The sequence below is a fragment of the Xenopus laevis genome, chromosome 1L, assembly GCF_017654675.1.
Source record: "Xenopus laevis strain J_2021 chromosome 1L, Xenopus_laevis_v10.1, whole genome shotgun sequence".
Taxonomy (NCBI): Eukaryota; Metazoa; Chordata; class Amphibia; order Anura; family Pipidae; genus Xenopus; species Xenopus laevis.
In genome coordinates this window covers 229,313,895-229,331,424 of record NC_054371.1, presented here as the reverse complement: position 1 = coordinate 229,331,424, position 17,530 = coordinate 229,313,895, and the positions used below count along the sequence as shown (strand labels likewise).

Here is a 17,530-nt window from a genome sequence, read left to right as displayed (position 1 = left end):
ATCTCATTCCTTTTCCCAGTCTTCTATTATCATCTATCTATCTATCTATCTATAGATTCCCCTAACATTTTCTGCATAATATAAAGTGATTTTACGCTGATGTCCATGTTGTGCAAAGGAACCGAAGTCCCGGAGTAGCCATTGTTCTAATGACCTGCCGTTTCCTTGAGTCATCTCGGAGAATTTAATATCCTCAACTATTGGGAAATGGATCAGAGCCGTTTAGTTTCCTTGTTGTTCTTTTTATTCCACAGGGTTCATTATAACAGTTTTTTGTTTTCTGTAAGAAATGAAACTAGTGACTGAATTCGTACAATTCAAGGAACTAAACGTTGGGTCCTGCGTATCTCCCTGGAAGGTTCCAGACAAGCAGAAATGACATCACATCCTGTTTGTCTCCTGCTGCCCCCGTATATCAGTATAAGGCCGACATTAGAGCTCTGAGAATGTGAAATTGGGAAAGACCCTGCTCCTAATAGTCTGTTTCACTGGCACAGCAATAAAAGGAATTCTGCCTTTTGATATATTCTGCTTTCAGCCACTAGGTGGAGCATGTGAGACCACTAATAGCAGATGCGCTACATCAGGGGCCCCCAACCTTTTTTACCCATGAGCCACATTCAAATGTAAAAAGAGTTGGGGAGCAACACAAGCATGAAAAAGGTTCCTGTTGGTGCCAAATAAGGGCTGTGATTGGCTGTTTGGTAGCCCCTATGTGGACTGTCAGCCTATAGGAGGCTCTGTTGGGCAGTACACTTTGTTTTTATGCAACTTAAACTTGTCTCCAAGTCGGAAATTGAAAAATAAGCAGCTGCTTTGAGACCACTGGGAGCAACATCCAAGGGGTTTGTGCAACTTGTTGCCCGCGAGCTACTGGTTTGGGATCACTGCGCTACATATTTACAGGGCTGGTTGCCGTACAGTTAACTTTTAGTATGTTACAGAATGGCCAATTCTAGGCAATTCCAGCTTTCAAGTAGGGGTCACTGACCCCATGTCATTAATAAATGCTCTGTTAGGCTACAAATGTATTGTTATTGCTACTTTTTATTACTCTTCTTTCTATTCAGGCCTCTCCTATTCATGTTCCAGTCTCTTATTCACATCAATGCATGGTTGCTAGGGGAATTTGGACCGTAGCAACCAGATGGCTGAAATTGCAAACTGGAGATCTGCTGAATAAAAAGCTAAATAACTCAAATAAATAACACAAATAATAAAAAATGAAAAGCAACTGCAAATAGTCTCAATATCACTCTCTACATACTACTATATGTTAATTTAAAAGTGAACAATTCCTTTAATTTGGGTTGAAAAAAGACAAAAGTCCATCAATTCCTTCAAACAAAGCCCAGTGCACAATTAATGGATGAGATGGGATATCTTTTCAGCAAGTGAGGGAAGAAAGATGATTGAAATGAAATGTAAGAATAAGGTTGAGCCAGAGACTGGTGCCATTGGGACTTTGGTCACGTGTCACATGGGGTGTTTGAAATTTTTGGGGATCAGATAGAAGTTAAATGACATGGACCTGTGTAATTTTTCAACCTCGTCTCATATAATTTAATTCATAAAATGATTTAAAGGATGTTGGTAATTGACAATACTCTGGAGCAGATTCTCTCATTCTATAAATCAGGAGGTTTATTTATAAAGCAAGTTTACAAGTAATTACTGAGTCCCGTGATACAATACGATCTCCAGCAGATTCCCAAATAATATACATTAAAAATTCCAGAAGGAACCCACTCGATGCCCACGGGGGATTCTAACTGCCTGTAACACTCTGGATCCTGAAAAAGAAAACTCTGAAGTTTTGATTTATTTATTTATATTTGCTCACACACAGTGCGCAGAGCTTTCCATAAGAAACGAAACTACTAAATTACTGAGGAAAACTATTCTTTATTATTTACTAGAAGGAGGAACTATTTCTAAACTTAATTGAGCTAAAAGCTGATCCCTGAGGCCTAGGAAAGAGTTTCTGTTTATTGGCCTGATGCCACTTACTGACTCAGCTGCTTTACATAGAGCTCACGTTGTATCATAATGGTTTCCCAGTAGAGGTACATACCCCTTAATACATGATAAACTATTGGGGGAAAATAAGATTTTACACTGAAGAAAATGCAACAAACACTAAATTGTACCAGTTTGTGTTTAAGGGATAATGTACCCCCTACTGTAAATGATAAGGAGGTTAGAAGTCACTGAGGGGTCTGTGATCATTTAAGGCACAAGGCTGCAGGCTGAGTTATACAGGGAACTCTGAGTATCACTCATGTATTATAAGGGATAATGTACCCCCTACTGTAAATGATAAGGATATTAGAAGTCACTGAGGGGTTGTTCTGTGACCATATAAAGGCACAAGGCTGCAGGCTGAGTTATACAGAGAACTCTGAGTATCACTCATGTATTATAAGGGATAATGTACCCCCTACTGTAAATGATAAGGATATTAGAAGTCACTGAGGGGTTGTTCTGTGACCATATAAAGACACAAGGCTGCAGGCTGAGTTATACAGGGAACTCTGAGTATCACTCATGTATTATAAGGGATAATGTACCCCCTACTGTAAATGATAAGGATATTAGAAGTCACTGAGGGGTTCTGTGACCATATAAAGGCACAAGGCTGCAGGCTGAGTTATACAGAGAACTCTGAGTATCACTCATGTATTATAAGGGATAATGTACCCCCTACTGTAAATGATAAGGATATTAGAAGTCACTGAGGGGTTGTTCTGTGACCATATAAAGGCACAAGGCTGCAGGCTGAGTTATACAGGGAACTCTGAGTATCACTCATGTATTATAAGGGATAATGTACCCCCTACTGTAAATGATAAGGATATTAGAAGTCACTGAGGGGTTGTTCTGTGACCATATAAAGACACAAGGCTGCAGGCTGAGTTATACAGGGAACTCTGAGTATCACTCATGTATTATAAGGGATAATGTACCCCCTACTGTAAATGATAAGGATATTAGAAGTCACTGAGGGGTTGTTCTGTGACCATATAAAGACACAAGGCTGCAGGCTGAGTTATACAGGGAACTCTGAGTATCACTCATGTATTATAAGGGATAATGTACCCCCTACTGTAAATGATAAGGATATTAGAAGTCACTGAGGGGTTGTTCTGTGACCATATAAAGGCACAAGGCTGCAGGCTGAGTTATACAGGGAACTCTGAGTATCACTCATGTATTATAAGGGATAATAAATACCCACATACTCACCCTCGGGTGCAGCTGCTTCCTCTGCTCACAGTTTTTTGCTTTCTGTAAGAAATGAAACCAGTGACGGAATTCATACAATTCAAGTCAACTGAGCTAAAAACTCATCCTGACCAACATGTAGGACACTGAGGTACAACAAATCCTGTAAGAGTGGGCAGAGATTCACCATCCACACGCACTCATATAAGGTTTCCCGGTTGGTCAGTTTTTTTGCGATTACGGAGGAATTGCTCACAAGACTCTGATGAACTTCAGGCAGAAGATTTGTCGCAGAGACCAGCCGTGGATCCAGTAAACAAGTAATAAGTAGAGAATATGAGATCACATTTAATTTTTAAATACAATAAAAAACAGACACTAAACTCTTTTATTTATTGGATTTATAACAAATTATAACAACCAGTGGAATAATTGACAACATGTTCTAAAAAACAATAGGGATATTTTATTAGCAGACCCAGACCCGCATTGGTTTTCTAGGCCCATAGGAATGTCAGCGAGACGTGCAGCTTCTTTGAAGGATAAACGAATGAGTAGCCATTTTATCTACACGACGAGTAGTGAAAGAGCAGTGACGTGGCTTCCAGCACCAGAGAAGCGAATCATCATCATCATTTATTTATATAGCGCTGTCAAGATACGCATTGTGAATGTTGCAAATATGTAAAAAAAAAAGTATACACATTTTTCACACTTGCAGAACAATAAGAGGTTAATAGTTTTATTAATTGCAAAACAACAGCAGGAATGTACGTCCTTGAATGTGAATGTCCCCTAAGATATGTGGGAAAAACAAAAAGGTCTGTAAGAGACTTTTGGAGCATGTTGGAGACATCAAACGTAAATCATCAAAAAGTTCAGTTGTGAGAAGTGTTAAGAACTTCATGATGTTTGGGGTTAAATATGTATCTCTGGGAATTAGAGGAGGAGAAATTGAGAAAATGTTGTTGAAGGGCAATTGCTCCGAGTAGTTTTTAAATATTAGCTGAAACCATTTATAATCTATCTAACTTCTAATCTATTTAACTTTCTCTTCAGACCTCTGCTATTCATATTCCGGTCTCTTATTCAAATCAATGCATGGTTGCTAGGGGAATTTGGACCATGGCAACCAGAAGACTGAAATTGCAAACTGGAGAGCTGCTGAATACAAAGCTAAATAAGTCAAAAACCACAAATAATAAAAATTGAAAACCAGTTGCAAATTGTCTCAGAATATCACTCGCTACTAAGCTTTTACTCAAAGGTGAACATCCCCTTTAAAGAGAACCTGAGGAAACGCTTATTAATAGAAACCTTGTTTCGAGGGTTAGTTTGTACCATGTATCTATTACCTATACCTACATGGAATAGCTACCCTGGTGGGGATTAACTCAGTAAAATAATTTACACATGCATGAGATAAATATACTGAAAATAGATCAATTTAAAGCCTTTTTATTTGTGCTTTTATCCAGTCTGAAATGCTATCCAGGGTCAGCAACTTGGTCAAGCAGAGTGTAGGGTAAAAACTGATAAACAAATAAATACATTACAATTCTATTATATTATCATGTTCTTTACTTGCAAGTGAGCTATTCAGGCATATAAATAAGCACATGGCGAGGGTGACCATGCTCTCCCCTACAGAGACTGCTGCTGGATGGATCTACCCCTCCCTTCTGAGCTGAAATGTTGAGAGAAGCAATTCCCCAGGTAGCTCACACTTTAATTACACGCTGGTGGGGAGGCTTTGCTATTCTGAGTTATGAGTCATGTGGATGTATGAACTGAACACACACTGGTCAAATGGCCTAAGTAAAGATTGTAAATTTGGGATATTTCTGTAATAATGAATAACTGAGACTCATTAATTATGAACAATACAAAACCACTCGTACTCTAATTAATAGATGAACTCATATTTTAATGTTTGTTTGATCAATATGCAAACCACAACGAGTTGCCATAGCAATAAAGACGAAATTCAGCAAGTAATGGGCTATAAGAGGCGATTAACAGATGACATCATTGCGCCCTGACAAAGTTGTCCAATGTAAAACGCGTATTGGCCATGTGGAGATATTGGCGTACAACACTGATTGCAAAAATCTGGCAAAGGGGAGAAAGAGAAGTTTAAAACCCAGGATTGTAACAGACATCCAGCACAAGACTGAATATACAGCCGCTACGTGAGAAATCACTGCAGATATGACCGTGGCAGTAACGTATATAATGGAACTTTAAAGGTCTGAATGTGGATTAAATATATTATTGGTTTCGCTCAGAGACACTATAAACAATGAGTAGTGATGGGAGAATTTCTCCTGAAATTCGGCGAAATTCGTGAAACGCCGGAAACATAATGAAACTCGAAAATTAACGCTGTGTCAATTTTGGACGCGTGTCCGAAAAGTCACTCACGTCAATTTTGATGCCGGCATTAATGTCAATGGGTGGCTGAATAGTGTTAACACCCAGCAATTTAGACGCAATCGACTTTTCGGAAGCGTGTCCGAAATTTTTTATTCAGCAGCCCTCCAGTTTGCAATTTCAGCCATCTGGTTGGGGTCCAAATGACCCGAACAACCATGCACTAATTTGAATAAGAGACTGAAATATGAATAGGAGAGGCCCAAATGAGCTGAGCAATAAAAAATAGCAATAACCATACATTTATAGCCTTACGTTTGTTTTTTACATGGGGTCAGTGACCCCCATTTGAAAGTCAGGAGAAAGGGCACTTAATGAAAAAATTCTAAAAAATAAATGATGCAGAGCCTTTAAAGGGCATTTATAGAATCCGCCATCACAACATCATCCAGCAGGGAATCCCTCAACCTCACTGTCCTCATTGGGAAGAACCGCCTGGGCTGCTGTTTTCATCCCTCAAGTTAATTCCCTTTTTAGGCAGGACAGCACTTTATTTGCAACTGAATGACACTGCCTAGAGTTGCACAGTCTGTCATCCACAAATACCCCCAGATGCTTCTCAATTATGGATACCCCCCAACACACTACCTTAATGTAACCTTCTTATTTATATTATTTTTGCCAAAGTGCATAACCTGCATTTATCAACATTGAACCTCATTTTCCAGTTTGCTGCCCAGTTTTCCAGTTTAGACAAATCACTGTGCAAAGTGGCAGCATCCTGCATGGAACCTATAGTTCTGCCCAGTTTGGTATAATCAGCAAAAATCCCCCCCTAAAAAAAAAAAATATAAACCCCCCTGAAAAAACTGAAAACTTAAAAAATTTAATGCAGGGGCAGAGAGAAAGGGGAATATAAAAGCCAGTGATTCCTGTAAAAGGGCTGTTTTTGGTTTGGATCTGGTGGGACCTGCAGCAGTACAAGAAAATTTCAAAATGTTTTGACAAAGTCTCTAATGAAGAAGTTAATAGGAATTTCACAGAAATATTCGATGCCAAAGAAAACATTTGGGCGATTTCATATCTGTGTATAACAGGGGTCTAATTATTGAAATGTGTGTGTAGCGCAGTTTATTATTTTCCTTCCTCCTTCATGAACTTGGTCTAATCCCACGTTCACTTGTATCTGTGATCAGGGACTTCCACTCATATTTGCTTTGTGCCAGTCGATCCATTGAATTGTCTCACTGGTGGGAGCCGAGGGGGGATATTTAAACTTGGAAGTATAGAAACTGCTACTTCAAAGGTTCCCATAGCGTTTAGCACCTAAACACGCAACTATCCCGGATGCATCACATATTAACTGTCCAAAGAAGTCACACTGCAGCACCCGAATCTTGTAACAGCGGTTTATTGTGCCGACAAAACATGTACGATTTACATATTCTGTTTGTGGGATCCTATAAAGACACTGGAAATGCTGGATTGTTGCTAAAAACTTGGCACTTTGCATGTGGCCAGGGCCTCCATCCAAAATGATGGGGTTCCGTACTATTTAATTAGCAGGGGCCCCCACACCAAGGCAATCTACTGAACAACTACATGGGTGGTGGATCCTGCCAGTTAAGTATAATGGGTGGCCATTGTTTGATCAGCACCCTCTGGTGAAGCCCAATTCCAGCCAAACACCCTCCCAAACCTTCCTATTCCTGGCTAAGCTCCATTGCTTTTGCAGACTGAATTTCGGGATCATTGCCGGGAGATTGCCGGATGGGCTTGGGGTAGACTATATTTCGCTGGCTAACAACAGAATTAACCCCCACCTCATTGTATAGATACATGAGGGTCACCATTAGAGAGGAATGCTGTAGGTTTCAGGTCAATAACACTAGTGGCACCACTTAGATGTCCCACAGGAAATTTCTAGTGGACTCAAGTGAATGTCAAAAAGTCAAGAGTCCCATGAAATTCTACTGCTCTGACTTTACTATTCCCTGCCGCTTTGTTATAACCAGGGGTCAAGGCCCTTGGGTCTCCTAGAAAGAGTTATTTTTAGCCATATTTACTGTTTATTTGTTCCTATTTGTACCGAGCATGAAATCAAAGTGAGAGATCCAAACTGAGCCCAAGTACTTCCAGATGCTGATGGGGTTTCAGCCCAGGTCTGTCGGTGGGGGACTCGTCACTCACAATTTATGCAGATACCAAAAGAAAAACATTTCAGGGGCTGAGGTTTGAGCCCAATTGGATTAGGTACCATTGCTCAAAACAGGATCAAGACCTTTTGGACTATCCACAACCCATAAACCCTCCAAGGCACTGTCCTTCAAACCTTATCGCTAGACAAGAGATGTTCTACACAACCTTCTGGTATATATGAAATATTGAGACAGGGGTTACACTCTACTGGTTAAATTGACCCCACTGAGAGTGATATCAAAGTCTGACCCCGAGGGTAAGTGCAACACTGTCTGAAATACTTCATAAATCCAACCTATGGGCCTTCATATTCATATGGCTTAATGATCTTACACCAGGGGGTCTTGGGATTCCATCAGTGAACTAGAGGTCTAATAAATGTGTTTCACAAATAGGTTTTATATACAGCGCTCCCACATAATACCGACCCCCTCATAGAGCCAACTTAATTGACTACAGATGCATTCATTTGGCAATAGGGCGCCATAGTTATACCCATGGTATCACTCCACGCTACTCATAACAAAATAAAACTGATTTTAAAAAAAAGGCAACAAAGAGATCTGAAAATTACATTTATTGAAATGATAAATTCACAGTTTAAAAATTCCCAAAGTCCCAAAACAGTCTTACAATTACAATAATACAGAATGATTCCCGGCAGGAATGGAAACCCGGAGGAGCTGCCTGAAGCAGAGGGGATATGTGAGTAAAGAAGGGAATGGAGTAGATTAAGCAGAGTTACATTTCAAAAGGAATTAGCTTTGACACCGACTTGCAACACAGTTCAATGGGATTTTAAGGGTCATTTACTATTTTGCACATATAGTAGATAGATGATAGCATGGGGTACCCGAAGCTTGGGCAGAGTGGCGACATTTCGGAGGGGCTTATGGGAGCCCCCACCCTTCCCTGTGCCTTAGTTCTCTTGTACTTGAGTCTGGGGTTCAAATAAATGACCCCTTTAGTCTGCGCCCGTAGACTGAATAAACAGAAAGGGGGGAGAGGAGCTTTACCTCCCTAAATTCAGGAATTATTTCCCCATTAGATAGGCCCAGATTTACTGTACACATAGACCCTCTGAAAATCTGTCTAGAACAGTGACTTCCAGACCTGGGGTTCAACAATAGGCCAGAGCATTGCTCTACCTGTCACTCAAATAAAGTTCCAAGAATATATAGGTGTTCATCCAAAATCTCAGTTTAAGTCACCAGGCTGATCCTCCAAGACTATCTGTTGGATTTTGTTGCTCAAATATTTGTCCTTCAAAATTGCTGCTGGACCCAGGGAATAGCCCAATAATCTGAGAACCACTGATCTAGATCGGAACTGATGGCAAGTAAGAAGCCTGGGGTGCCAACATCTTGATGTGAAATTTCTGGCCAAAAGGAGATGTAGATGTTTCATCTTCAAGGAGATCCCTCAACTACAGATGGAGAAGGACACACCTGTGAAGGAGACAATATGTGGGGGTTACCTGATTCCAGATGATTGGGAGAGGAGTAGCTGACCCCAGGGAATTACAAGATGTTTGGGGCCAAACTATGTGAATCAAATCAAGACCTTCCAATTTTTTTGCCGGATTTAGCTCCACCCACAGCTGGAGGGCCACATACAGGACATTCTATACATACAGTAGATTGGACCAGGGCCCCACAATAACGGTTCCTAATCTCAACCCCCGGGCAGAAGTGTGCTCAACCCCCAGGCAGGAGGTGCTGCTGGGGCCACAGGTTCATGGTCCCAGATCTCAGCAACGTTCCAGGCCCATTAGGCGCCAGTTGAAAGTATGACCGTGTCCCCAGCCTGACAGATACAGAACAATATCATATTTATAGATACACAGCTACAGCATTTATTCAGCTCACATGCACAGGGAAATAGAAAATGTCCATGTACTGTATATATATTTGTAAATTCCCAGATTTAAAGTGACAAAACAATTAACGTAAAACAATGTCACCGAAAGCAGCGAAAAACAAATCTATTTAATGTATAAAATATGCATTGGTTGCTGCTTATAATATTGACTCCGTGTTTAACTAGGAGGATAAGCTGGAACTGCCTGCAGACTGCTGAGTAGAACCCCGAGATTCCTCGCTTGCTCCCCCATCCTCTGTCAGGCCGTCTGTCCCTCTGTCCTCACCAGCAGTGTCACTTATGATGTTTAATCTAGAAAATAAGGAAATATATATATAGAGTCCGGGTCACATTCTAATTCAGACAATACTTTATGTTAAATATTAAACCCATTAAGACCATTAAAGGTCACATCTTGTACCTTTAATGCTCCTGCTGAATTGTGCTTAGTACAGGGGAATACCTATGCTGCCATAGTTTTATGGGATCTCTCTGTACAAACTATGAGCAAACTTAGGGACTGTTCCTGCTGAATTGTGCTTAGTACAGGGAATACCTATAGGGATGTCGCGGACTGTTCGCCCGCGAACTAATTCGCGCGAACATCGACTATTCGCGTTCGGCGAATGTTCGCGAACGTCGCGCGACGTTCGCCAATTTGGGTTCGCCTTAGCTGGCGCTTATTTTTGCCCTCTCACCCCAGACCAGCAGATACATGGCAGCCAATCAGGAAGCTCTCCCTCCTGGACCACCCCCACACCCCCGGACCACTCCCCTTCCATATATAAACTGAAGCCCTGCAGCGTTTTTTCATTCTGCCTGTGTGTGCTTGGAAGAGCTAGTGTAGGGAGAGAGCTGTTAGTGATTTGAGGGACAGTTGATAGTAAGTTTGCTGGCTAGTAATCTACTTGATACTGCTCTGTATTGTAGGGACAGAACTCTGCAGGGATTTGAGGGACATTTTAGGTTAGGTAGCTTTGCTGGCTAGTAATCTACCTTCTACTGCAGTGCTCTGTATGTAGCTGCTGTGGGCAGCTGTCTGTCCTGCTGCTGATCTCTCATCTGCATCTGTTCTTCAAACAACTGCCACCTAGCTGTCTAAATATCAATAATAATACCGTCTCCAGAAACACCACCCGAGTGACGTTTTTCAAGCAGCAATAATATATTCCGTATCCAACGGCTGTAGTGTATACGTTGCCCTTGCAGGCATTATTTGCCCAGTCTTTAACCAAGTGCCACCTAGCTGTGTGAGCTTTTTCACATTCCGTGTCCAGAAACATCACCTGAGTGACGTAGTGTGATTTCTGCCCTTTACAGCACAAAACGCAGCGCTGTGTCAACAATGGATTTTTCAGATACATTTTTGCCCTTGATCCCCCTCTGGCATGCCACTGTCCAGGTCGTTGCACCCTTTAAACAACTTTAAAATCATTTTTCTGGCCAGAAATGTCTTTTCTAGCTTTTAAAATTCGCCTTCCCATTGAAGTCTATGGGGTTCGCGACGTTCGCGAACTATTCGCATGTTTTGTCGCAAGTTCGCGAATATGTTCGCGAACATTTTTTCCGCCGTTCGCTACATCCCTAAATACCTATACTGCCATAGTTTTATGGGATCTCTCTGTACAGACTATGAGCAAATTTAGGGGACTGTTCCTGCTGAATTGTGCTTAGTACAGGGAATACCTATGCTGCCATAGTTTTATGGTATCTCTCTGTACAGACTATGAGCAAACTTAGGGACTGTTCCTGCTGAATTGTGCTTAGTACAGGGAATACCTATGCTGCCATAGTTTTATGGGATCTCTCTGTACAGACTATGAGCAAACTTAGGGGACTGTTCCTGCTGAATTGTGCTTAGTACAGGGAATACCTATGCTGCCATAGTTTTATGGGATCTCTCTGTACAGACTATAAGCAAACTTAGGGGACTGTTCCTGCTGAATTGTGCTTAGTACAGGGAATACCTTTGCTGCCAAGCAATCTGGATAGTATATCCCATCGCTATATTGACCTGAGTTAGGAAACCACATATAAATATAATTGATAACAACTCACCTTTTTTCTGTCAAATCTGGCAATCATAGTCTGTACCCAGGGCTCACGGGGAGGAGCACAGAGGTGGATATTTCTCCGAGTGACTAACCTGCGGTGGTGGGAAAGAGAAAACAACAGGCTGTAAATGATGAGACAATATAGAACCAGTGATGATGGATTGAACATGTGGGATTAGTTATAAACCTGTGTATGTTTTGCAAGACTGCAAGAGACTAAAAGAGAGTGCTGGGAGTTGCTGTGTCATTTATTGCTGGGAGTCACTGTTAATGATGGGTGAATTTATTCGGCAGGCGTGAATTTGTGGTGAATTTGCAAGTTTCGCCGCCAGTGAATAAATTCGTGAATTTGGTGAAAAAATTCACCTGGTGTTAAAAAATTTTCTCCAGTTTAGAAAATTTCGCTGGAAATTTACGAGATTCGTGGCAAAGTGAAACGGGACAAATTTGCCCATCACTAGTCACTGTGCCATATCCTGATGGGAGTCACTGTATATTCTGTACAGGAATTAATTCTTCCATTTAATGTAATAAGTCACTGCTCTTTTTAGCTGACTCACCAGGATGGGCCTTTGTGCTGCTGCTAATAAACTAATCTGGGATCTTTACTTATGTAATAAGTCACAAAAGCCTGGCACCACTGGGCTACTGGAGAGTCCAAATACTTACACAATGGCATTGATTGAGCAGCCACTGGATTCATCTTGGACTATGTAACGTTTCACATTTTGCCATGGAATCTGTTTGCTGTTGGTTCTCAGGCAGCAGTCCATTGGGTTTATGTTGGCACCGGACACTGCAGGATCAGAACACAGTCAGTTTGATTAGCCATGATTGATGAGCCATGATTAGCCATGATTAGCCATGATTAGCCATGATTAACATGCACACGGGATCTGTGACCAACACAAACACCTACCCCTGCCCCATTTAAATCACACATGTCATCTCCAGTTACAGGGCACGGCCATGGGCAGCAATATGGCCCCCTATTACTCCAAAGTATTCCTGACACACTGTGACGAGCGTTGTGTTTATTGGAAACACAAAATGTTGTTATTGTTGTGCTGACAAGTTACTTTTTTTTATTAGTGGGGGTAAAACAGACTTGATGACCTTTGGGGGTGATCAAACATCTCTGTAATCAGATTTACTGTATGGTGGGGTCACATCATGTCATTTATACAGATGTGATACTGACATGGGAATCAGGTAGGAAATCTGATTCTTTGTTACATTCCATTTCTTATCTGTGTGTTACCTTATTCCCAGGTGAGCAGCGTCCTGCCTTTTATCTCAGAACCAGAAAAACTGCATCTGGTTACAGGATATCACTGAGACTCCTATAAAGAGTTTAGTAGCCGGAGGTTATATTGGATGTTGTGTATTAGCCAGAGGATATATAGGAAGTTGTTTATTAGTTGGAGGTTATATAGGAAGTTTTTTATTAGTTGGAGGTTATATAGGAAGTTTTTTATTAGCAAGAGGTTATATAGGAAGTTGTTTATTAGCAGGAGGTTATATAGGAAGTTTTTTATTAGTTGGAGGTTATATAGGAAGTTGTTTATTAGCAGGAAGTTATATAGGAAGTTGTTTATTAGCAGGAAGTTATATAGGAAGTTGTTTATTAGCAGAAGGTTATATAGGAAGTTGTTTATTAGCAGGAGGTTATATAGGAAGTTGTTTATTAGCAGGAGGTTATATAGGAAGTTGTTTATTAGCCAGAGGTTATATAGGAAGTTTTTTATTAGCAGGAGGTTATATAGGAAGTTTTTTATTAGCAGGAGGTTATATAGGAAGTTGTTTATTAGCAGGAGGTTATTTAGGAAGTTGTTTATTAGCAGGAGGTTATATAGGAAGTTGTTTATTAGCAGGAGGTTATTTAGGAAGTTGTTTATTAGCAGGAAGTTATATAGGAAGTTGTTTATTAGCAGGAAGTTATATAGGAAGTTGTTTATTAGCAGGAAGTTATATAGGAAGTTGTTTATTAGCAGGAAGTTATATAGGAAGTTGTTTATTAGCAGAAGGTTATATAGGAAGTTGTTTATTAGCAGGAGGTTATATAGGAAGTTGTTTATTAGCCAGAGGTTATATAGAAAGTTTTTTATTAGGCAGGAGGTTATATAGGAAGTTTTTTATTAGCAGGAGGTTATATAGGAAGTTGTTTATTAGCAGGAGGTTATTTAGGAAGTTGTTTATTAGCAGGAGGTTATTTAGGAAGTTGTTTATTAGCAGGAGGTTATATAGGAAGTTGTTTATTAGCAGGAAGTTATATAGGAAGTTGTTTATTAGCAGGAAGTTATATAGGAAGTTGTTTATTAGCAGGAGGTTAAACAGGAAGTTGTTTATTAGCAGGAAGTTATATAGGAAGTTGTTTATTAGCAGGAAGTTATATAGGAAGTTGTTTATTAGCAGGAAGTTATATAGGAAGTTGTTTATTAGCAGGAGGTTAAACAGGAAGTTGTTTATTAGCAGGAAGTTATATAGGAAGTTGTTTATTAGCAGGAAGTTATATAGGAAGTTGTTTATTAGCAGGAAGTTATATAGGAAGTTGTTTATTAGCAGGAGGTTAAATAGGAAGTTGTTTATTACCCGGGGGTTAAATAGGATGTCCTTTACAAGCTGGAAGTTAAATAGTGAGTTACTGTATAACTAAGGTGAATACACAGAGGAGACTCCTATTGAGAACACAGATAGACAGGTGTGTCCGGCACTAGATACGGTGCCATATACAAGATGATACCACTTGGGTGCCACCTCTGCTTACAGACCCAGAAGAATTATTAGGGATGTACTGAATAAAATGCACTATGGTGCCAGTTCTTAGGTATGATAGAGACTATGGGGGTTCTGTTTGTAATAATATGATTGGTTCCTCCTAATCACACCAAGTGAAAACAATATGAAGTTAGACAGAGGAAACTGAAAGGGAACATTAGAAAACACCTCTTTATAGAAAAAGGGATAAATACATGGAGCAGCCTCCCTGCAGATGTGGTAGGGAACAATAGGGATAGATAAAAGATCATTTTAAGGAGATACAAACATACCCCAATGACAATGACACATGTTCCTGCCCCTAAAGTGCCCAAAAACACTGCTGCCTTGCCAATGATAGAATCGATGCTGTTCAGCTCTCTAGAATGGAATGATCGTGTCCCCATGTGTCCTGTAGCTTTAAGTGCCCCTCATTCATAACTTCTCTGAACAATAAAACCAATCTCACTGCTGTTCTCCACGATTCGCCAGTTCCGTTCATTAGACAAAATAACCAGCATGGCAGCTTCCCCTCATACCTCTAATGTATAAATAAATGTATAAATAAATATATCAATAGCTAAACTATTTATGGCACAGTTCAATGAAAATAAAGGGGAAATAAGACTGTGTCTGTGCAGGGAATATTTGCCCAATGTGAGTGTGTGAATTGGTTATGTTAATTAGTAAGACACAATGGGGAATCAGCATGTGTGTAGCAGAGGAATGAGTAGCAGGGCAGCAAACCCCAGAAACTATATTTCCCAGCATTCCCTGACAGCCTTTGGTAAGAACAGCAGCACAACAACAGCTGGAAGGCTGCATAAGACACTGTTCCCTAGGTGAATGCGAATCCTTATTCTGCATGGATGATACAAATGCAAGTTGCACCAAGGGTTGCTATGGGTTACTATACATGGGAACACTTGCAGCTATGTTAGTAAATATGCTCCATTATTATAACATTATAAACAAAGTTTAACTCCTGCTGCCTAGCCTTCAGCCCATTGGATTATTCCAAGAGAATGGACATTTTAGGAGTGACACCTGTTCATATTTAAATCTGCACAGAGACCCATGTGAAGTCCATACAGTACATCCCATGAATATAACCCATAAATACATCCCATAAATATATCCCATAAATATATCCCATAAATACATCCCATAAATACATCCCATAAATACATCCCATCAATATATCCCATAAATACATCCCATACAGTGCATCATCAGACCATTCCCCCTCAATAAGGATAAGAACAGATGAACTGTTGCCTGTTTATTGTAATTGGAATTCACAATTGCTTGACTGCCTCCCGGGCACAAGTACAACAGTGAGCAAAAGTTTCATCTGTAACTAAATAATCCCCCTCTTTTGGAAAGGAATCCCATAACCTGACTGCCCTTACAGTAAAGAACCCCCTACTATGATGATGGTGAGATCTCCATTCCTCCCCACCAAGGAATCACTCATTCCCCTCTCTTGGTAGGGAATCCCATAACCTCACTGCCCTTACAGTAAAGAACCCCTTCCTATGCTGATGGTGAAATCTCCTTTCCTCCCCACCAATGAATCACTCATTCCCCTCTCTTGGTAGGGAATCCCATAACCTGACTGCCCTTACAGTAAAGAACCCCTTCCTATACTGATGGTGAAATCTCCTTTCCTCCCCACCAATGAATCACTCATTCCCCTCTCTTGGTAGGGAATCCCATAACCTCACTGCCCTTATAGTAAGGAAGCCCTTCCTATGCTGATGGTGAAATCTCCTTTGCTCCCCAGTAATGAATTCCTCATTCCTACTCTTTTTGGTAGGGAATCCAATTGCTTGACTGCCCTTATAATAAATAACCCCTTGTTTTAATTAGGGAACTCCACCCAAATGATAAACAAAAAAAAACATTCTTAATAATTATCACATCAGATTTGTATTTGTAAACATCCTAGCTACTGAAAGCAGTATCTATCTGTCCCATGATATTTGCTTCACTGCTGGTTCTGACCATTGAAAGAAATGCTGCAGTAATTAGCTCTCTTTCATGCAATACTTCACTTCCCACAATGCCTTGCTTGTTCTGAGATACACATACCTGTAAAAAGGGAGAATGACAGAAGCATGCAAGGCATTGTGTGAACTGCTGAAGGGGAGCAGACCACTGGTGCATTGTTTCCAGGCATGTAGTCAGAACCAGCAGTGCAAACAATGTTATGCACAGTTTTCAGCAGGAAATTTGCTCACCAATAACTTTAGAAATGATTTAAATTGTATCCTGAATGTGTTCTGCAATTGTTGCTCAGAAGTAAATTTTTTTTCATTTGGCAGAATTGTATTATTTTATTTTTTTGGGTAGATTTTCCCTTGAAAGAAAAATGAAAAAATGAAAATATCATTTTCCCTTTTATAAGGGTGCCAGTAAATTAGAAGAATCAGTGAGGCTGAGATATGTAGGTGCTCAGTCCTTACCTTGAGTCAATGCCCAGGCGCAGGCAATGAGGAGGAAGATGAGGGGCATTTGCAGAGCCATCCTGGGGGGCAGACACAGCTGTGATAGTGGGAAGTGGTACCACACTCTGTGATCCTGAACCAGCTCTGAGCTCTGTGCCTGAGATTCCTCTATTTATATTGTAAGTCGGTACATTCTCACTTTCACTTCTCTTTCCCATCACTGATTCCCCGGCAGCAGAACTCACTGATTCCTGGTATCCCCCCACCTCCCAACCCAGGGCGAAATTTCCCTTCGTCTGGCTGCAAGTGCAAACACCTCACCCACTGGGCTCACTTTACATGATCCATTTATCTTCATCACTGCCATGTGGCTCCCCGGCTTCCCTTGCACAATCCCCATCCAAAACGCTTCCCAATCTGGCTCTCATTAGATATCTCCATTATTCATTTATTCTTATTGTTAGAATCGTTAAATAAAGGTGAGAATCTCCAACTGGTTTTGGGACGAATGGGTACTGAACCCCCTGCCCAAGAATATCGGCCTCCTCTCCTATTTTTTTATAATGGCGGGTGAATAGCAGAACAGACCTGTGCCACAAGATTCATGAAATA

General features: G+C 40.6%; 1 protein-coding gene across 1 annotated transcript; it reads right to left on the bottom strand.

Moving 5' to 3' along the window:
- Positions 1-8,359: 8,359 nt before the first annotated feature.
- LOC108718829 (C-C motif chemokine 21) lies at positions 8,360-17,089 on the bottom strand. The gene is made up of 4 exons (XM_018267306.2): positions 16,937-17,089; positions 12,381-12,507; positions 11,716-11,803; positions 8,360-9,969 (listed from the first exon to the last, which is right to left on the bottom strand). The coding sequence occupies exons 1-4, from the start codon at positions 16,995-16,997 to the stop codon at positions 9,952-9,954; spliced, it is 294 nt and encodes a 97-aa protein (XP_018122795.1). The 5' UTR covers positions 16,998-17,089; the 3' UTR covers positions 8,360-9,951.
- Positions 17,090-17,530: the final 441 nt, after the last annotated feature.

Excerpts from the sequence above, each read along its gene's own strand:
- LOC108718829 (XM_018267306.2), bottom strand. The coding sequence starts at position 16,997 with ATGGCTCTGCAAATGCCCCTCATCTTCCTCCTCATTGCCTGCGCCTGG. Across the intron at positions 12,508-16,936 it reads CGCCTGGGCATTGACTCAAG|TGTCCGGTGCCAACATAAAC; the intron begins GTAAGGACTGAG and ends CTGATCCTGCAG. Across the intron at positions 11,804-12,380 it reads TGCTCAATCAATGCCATTGT|GTTAGTCACTCGGAGAAATA; the intron begins GTAAGTATTTGG and ends CCACCACCGCAG.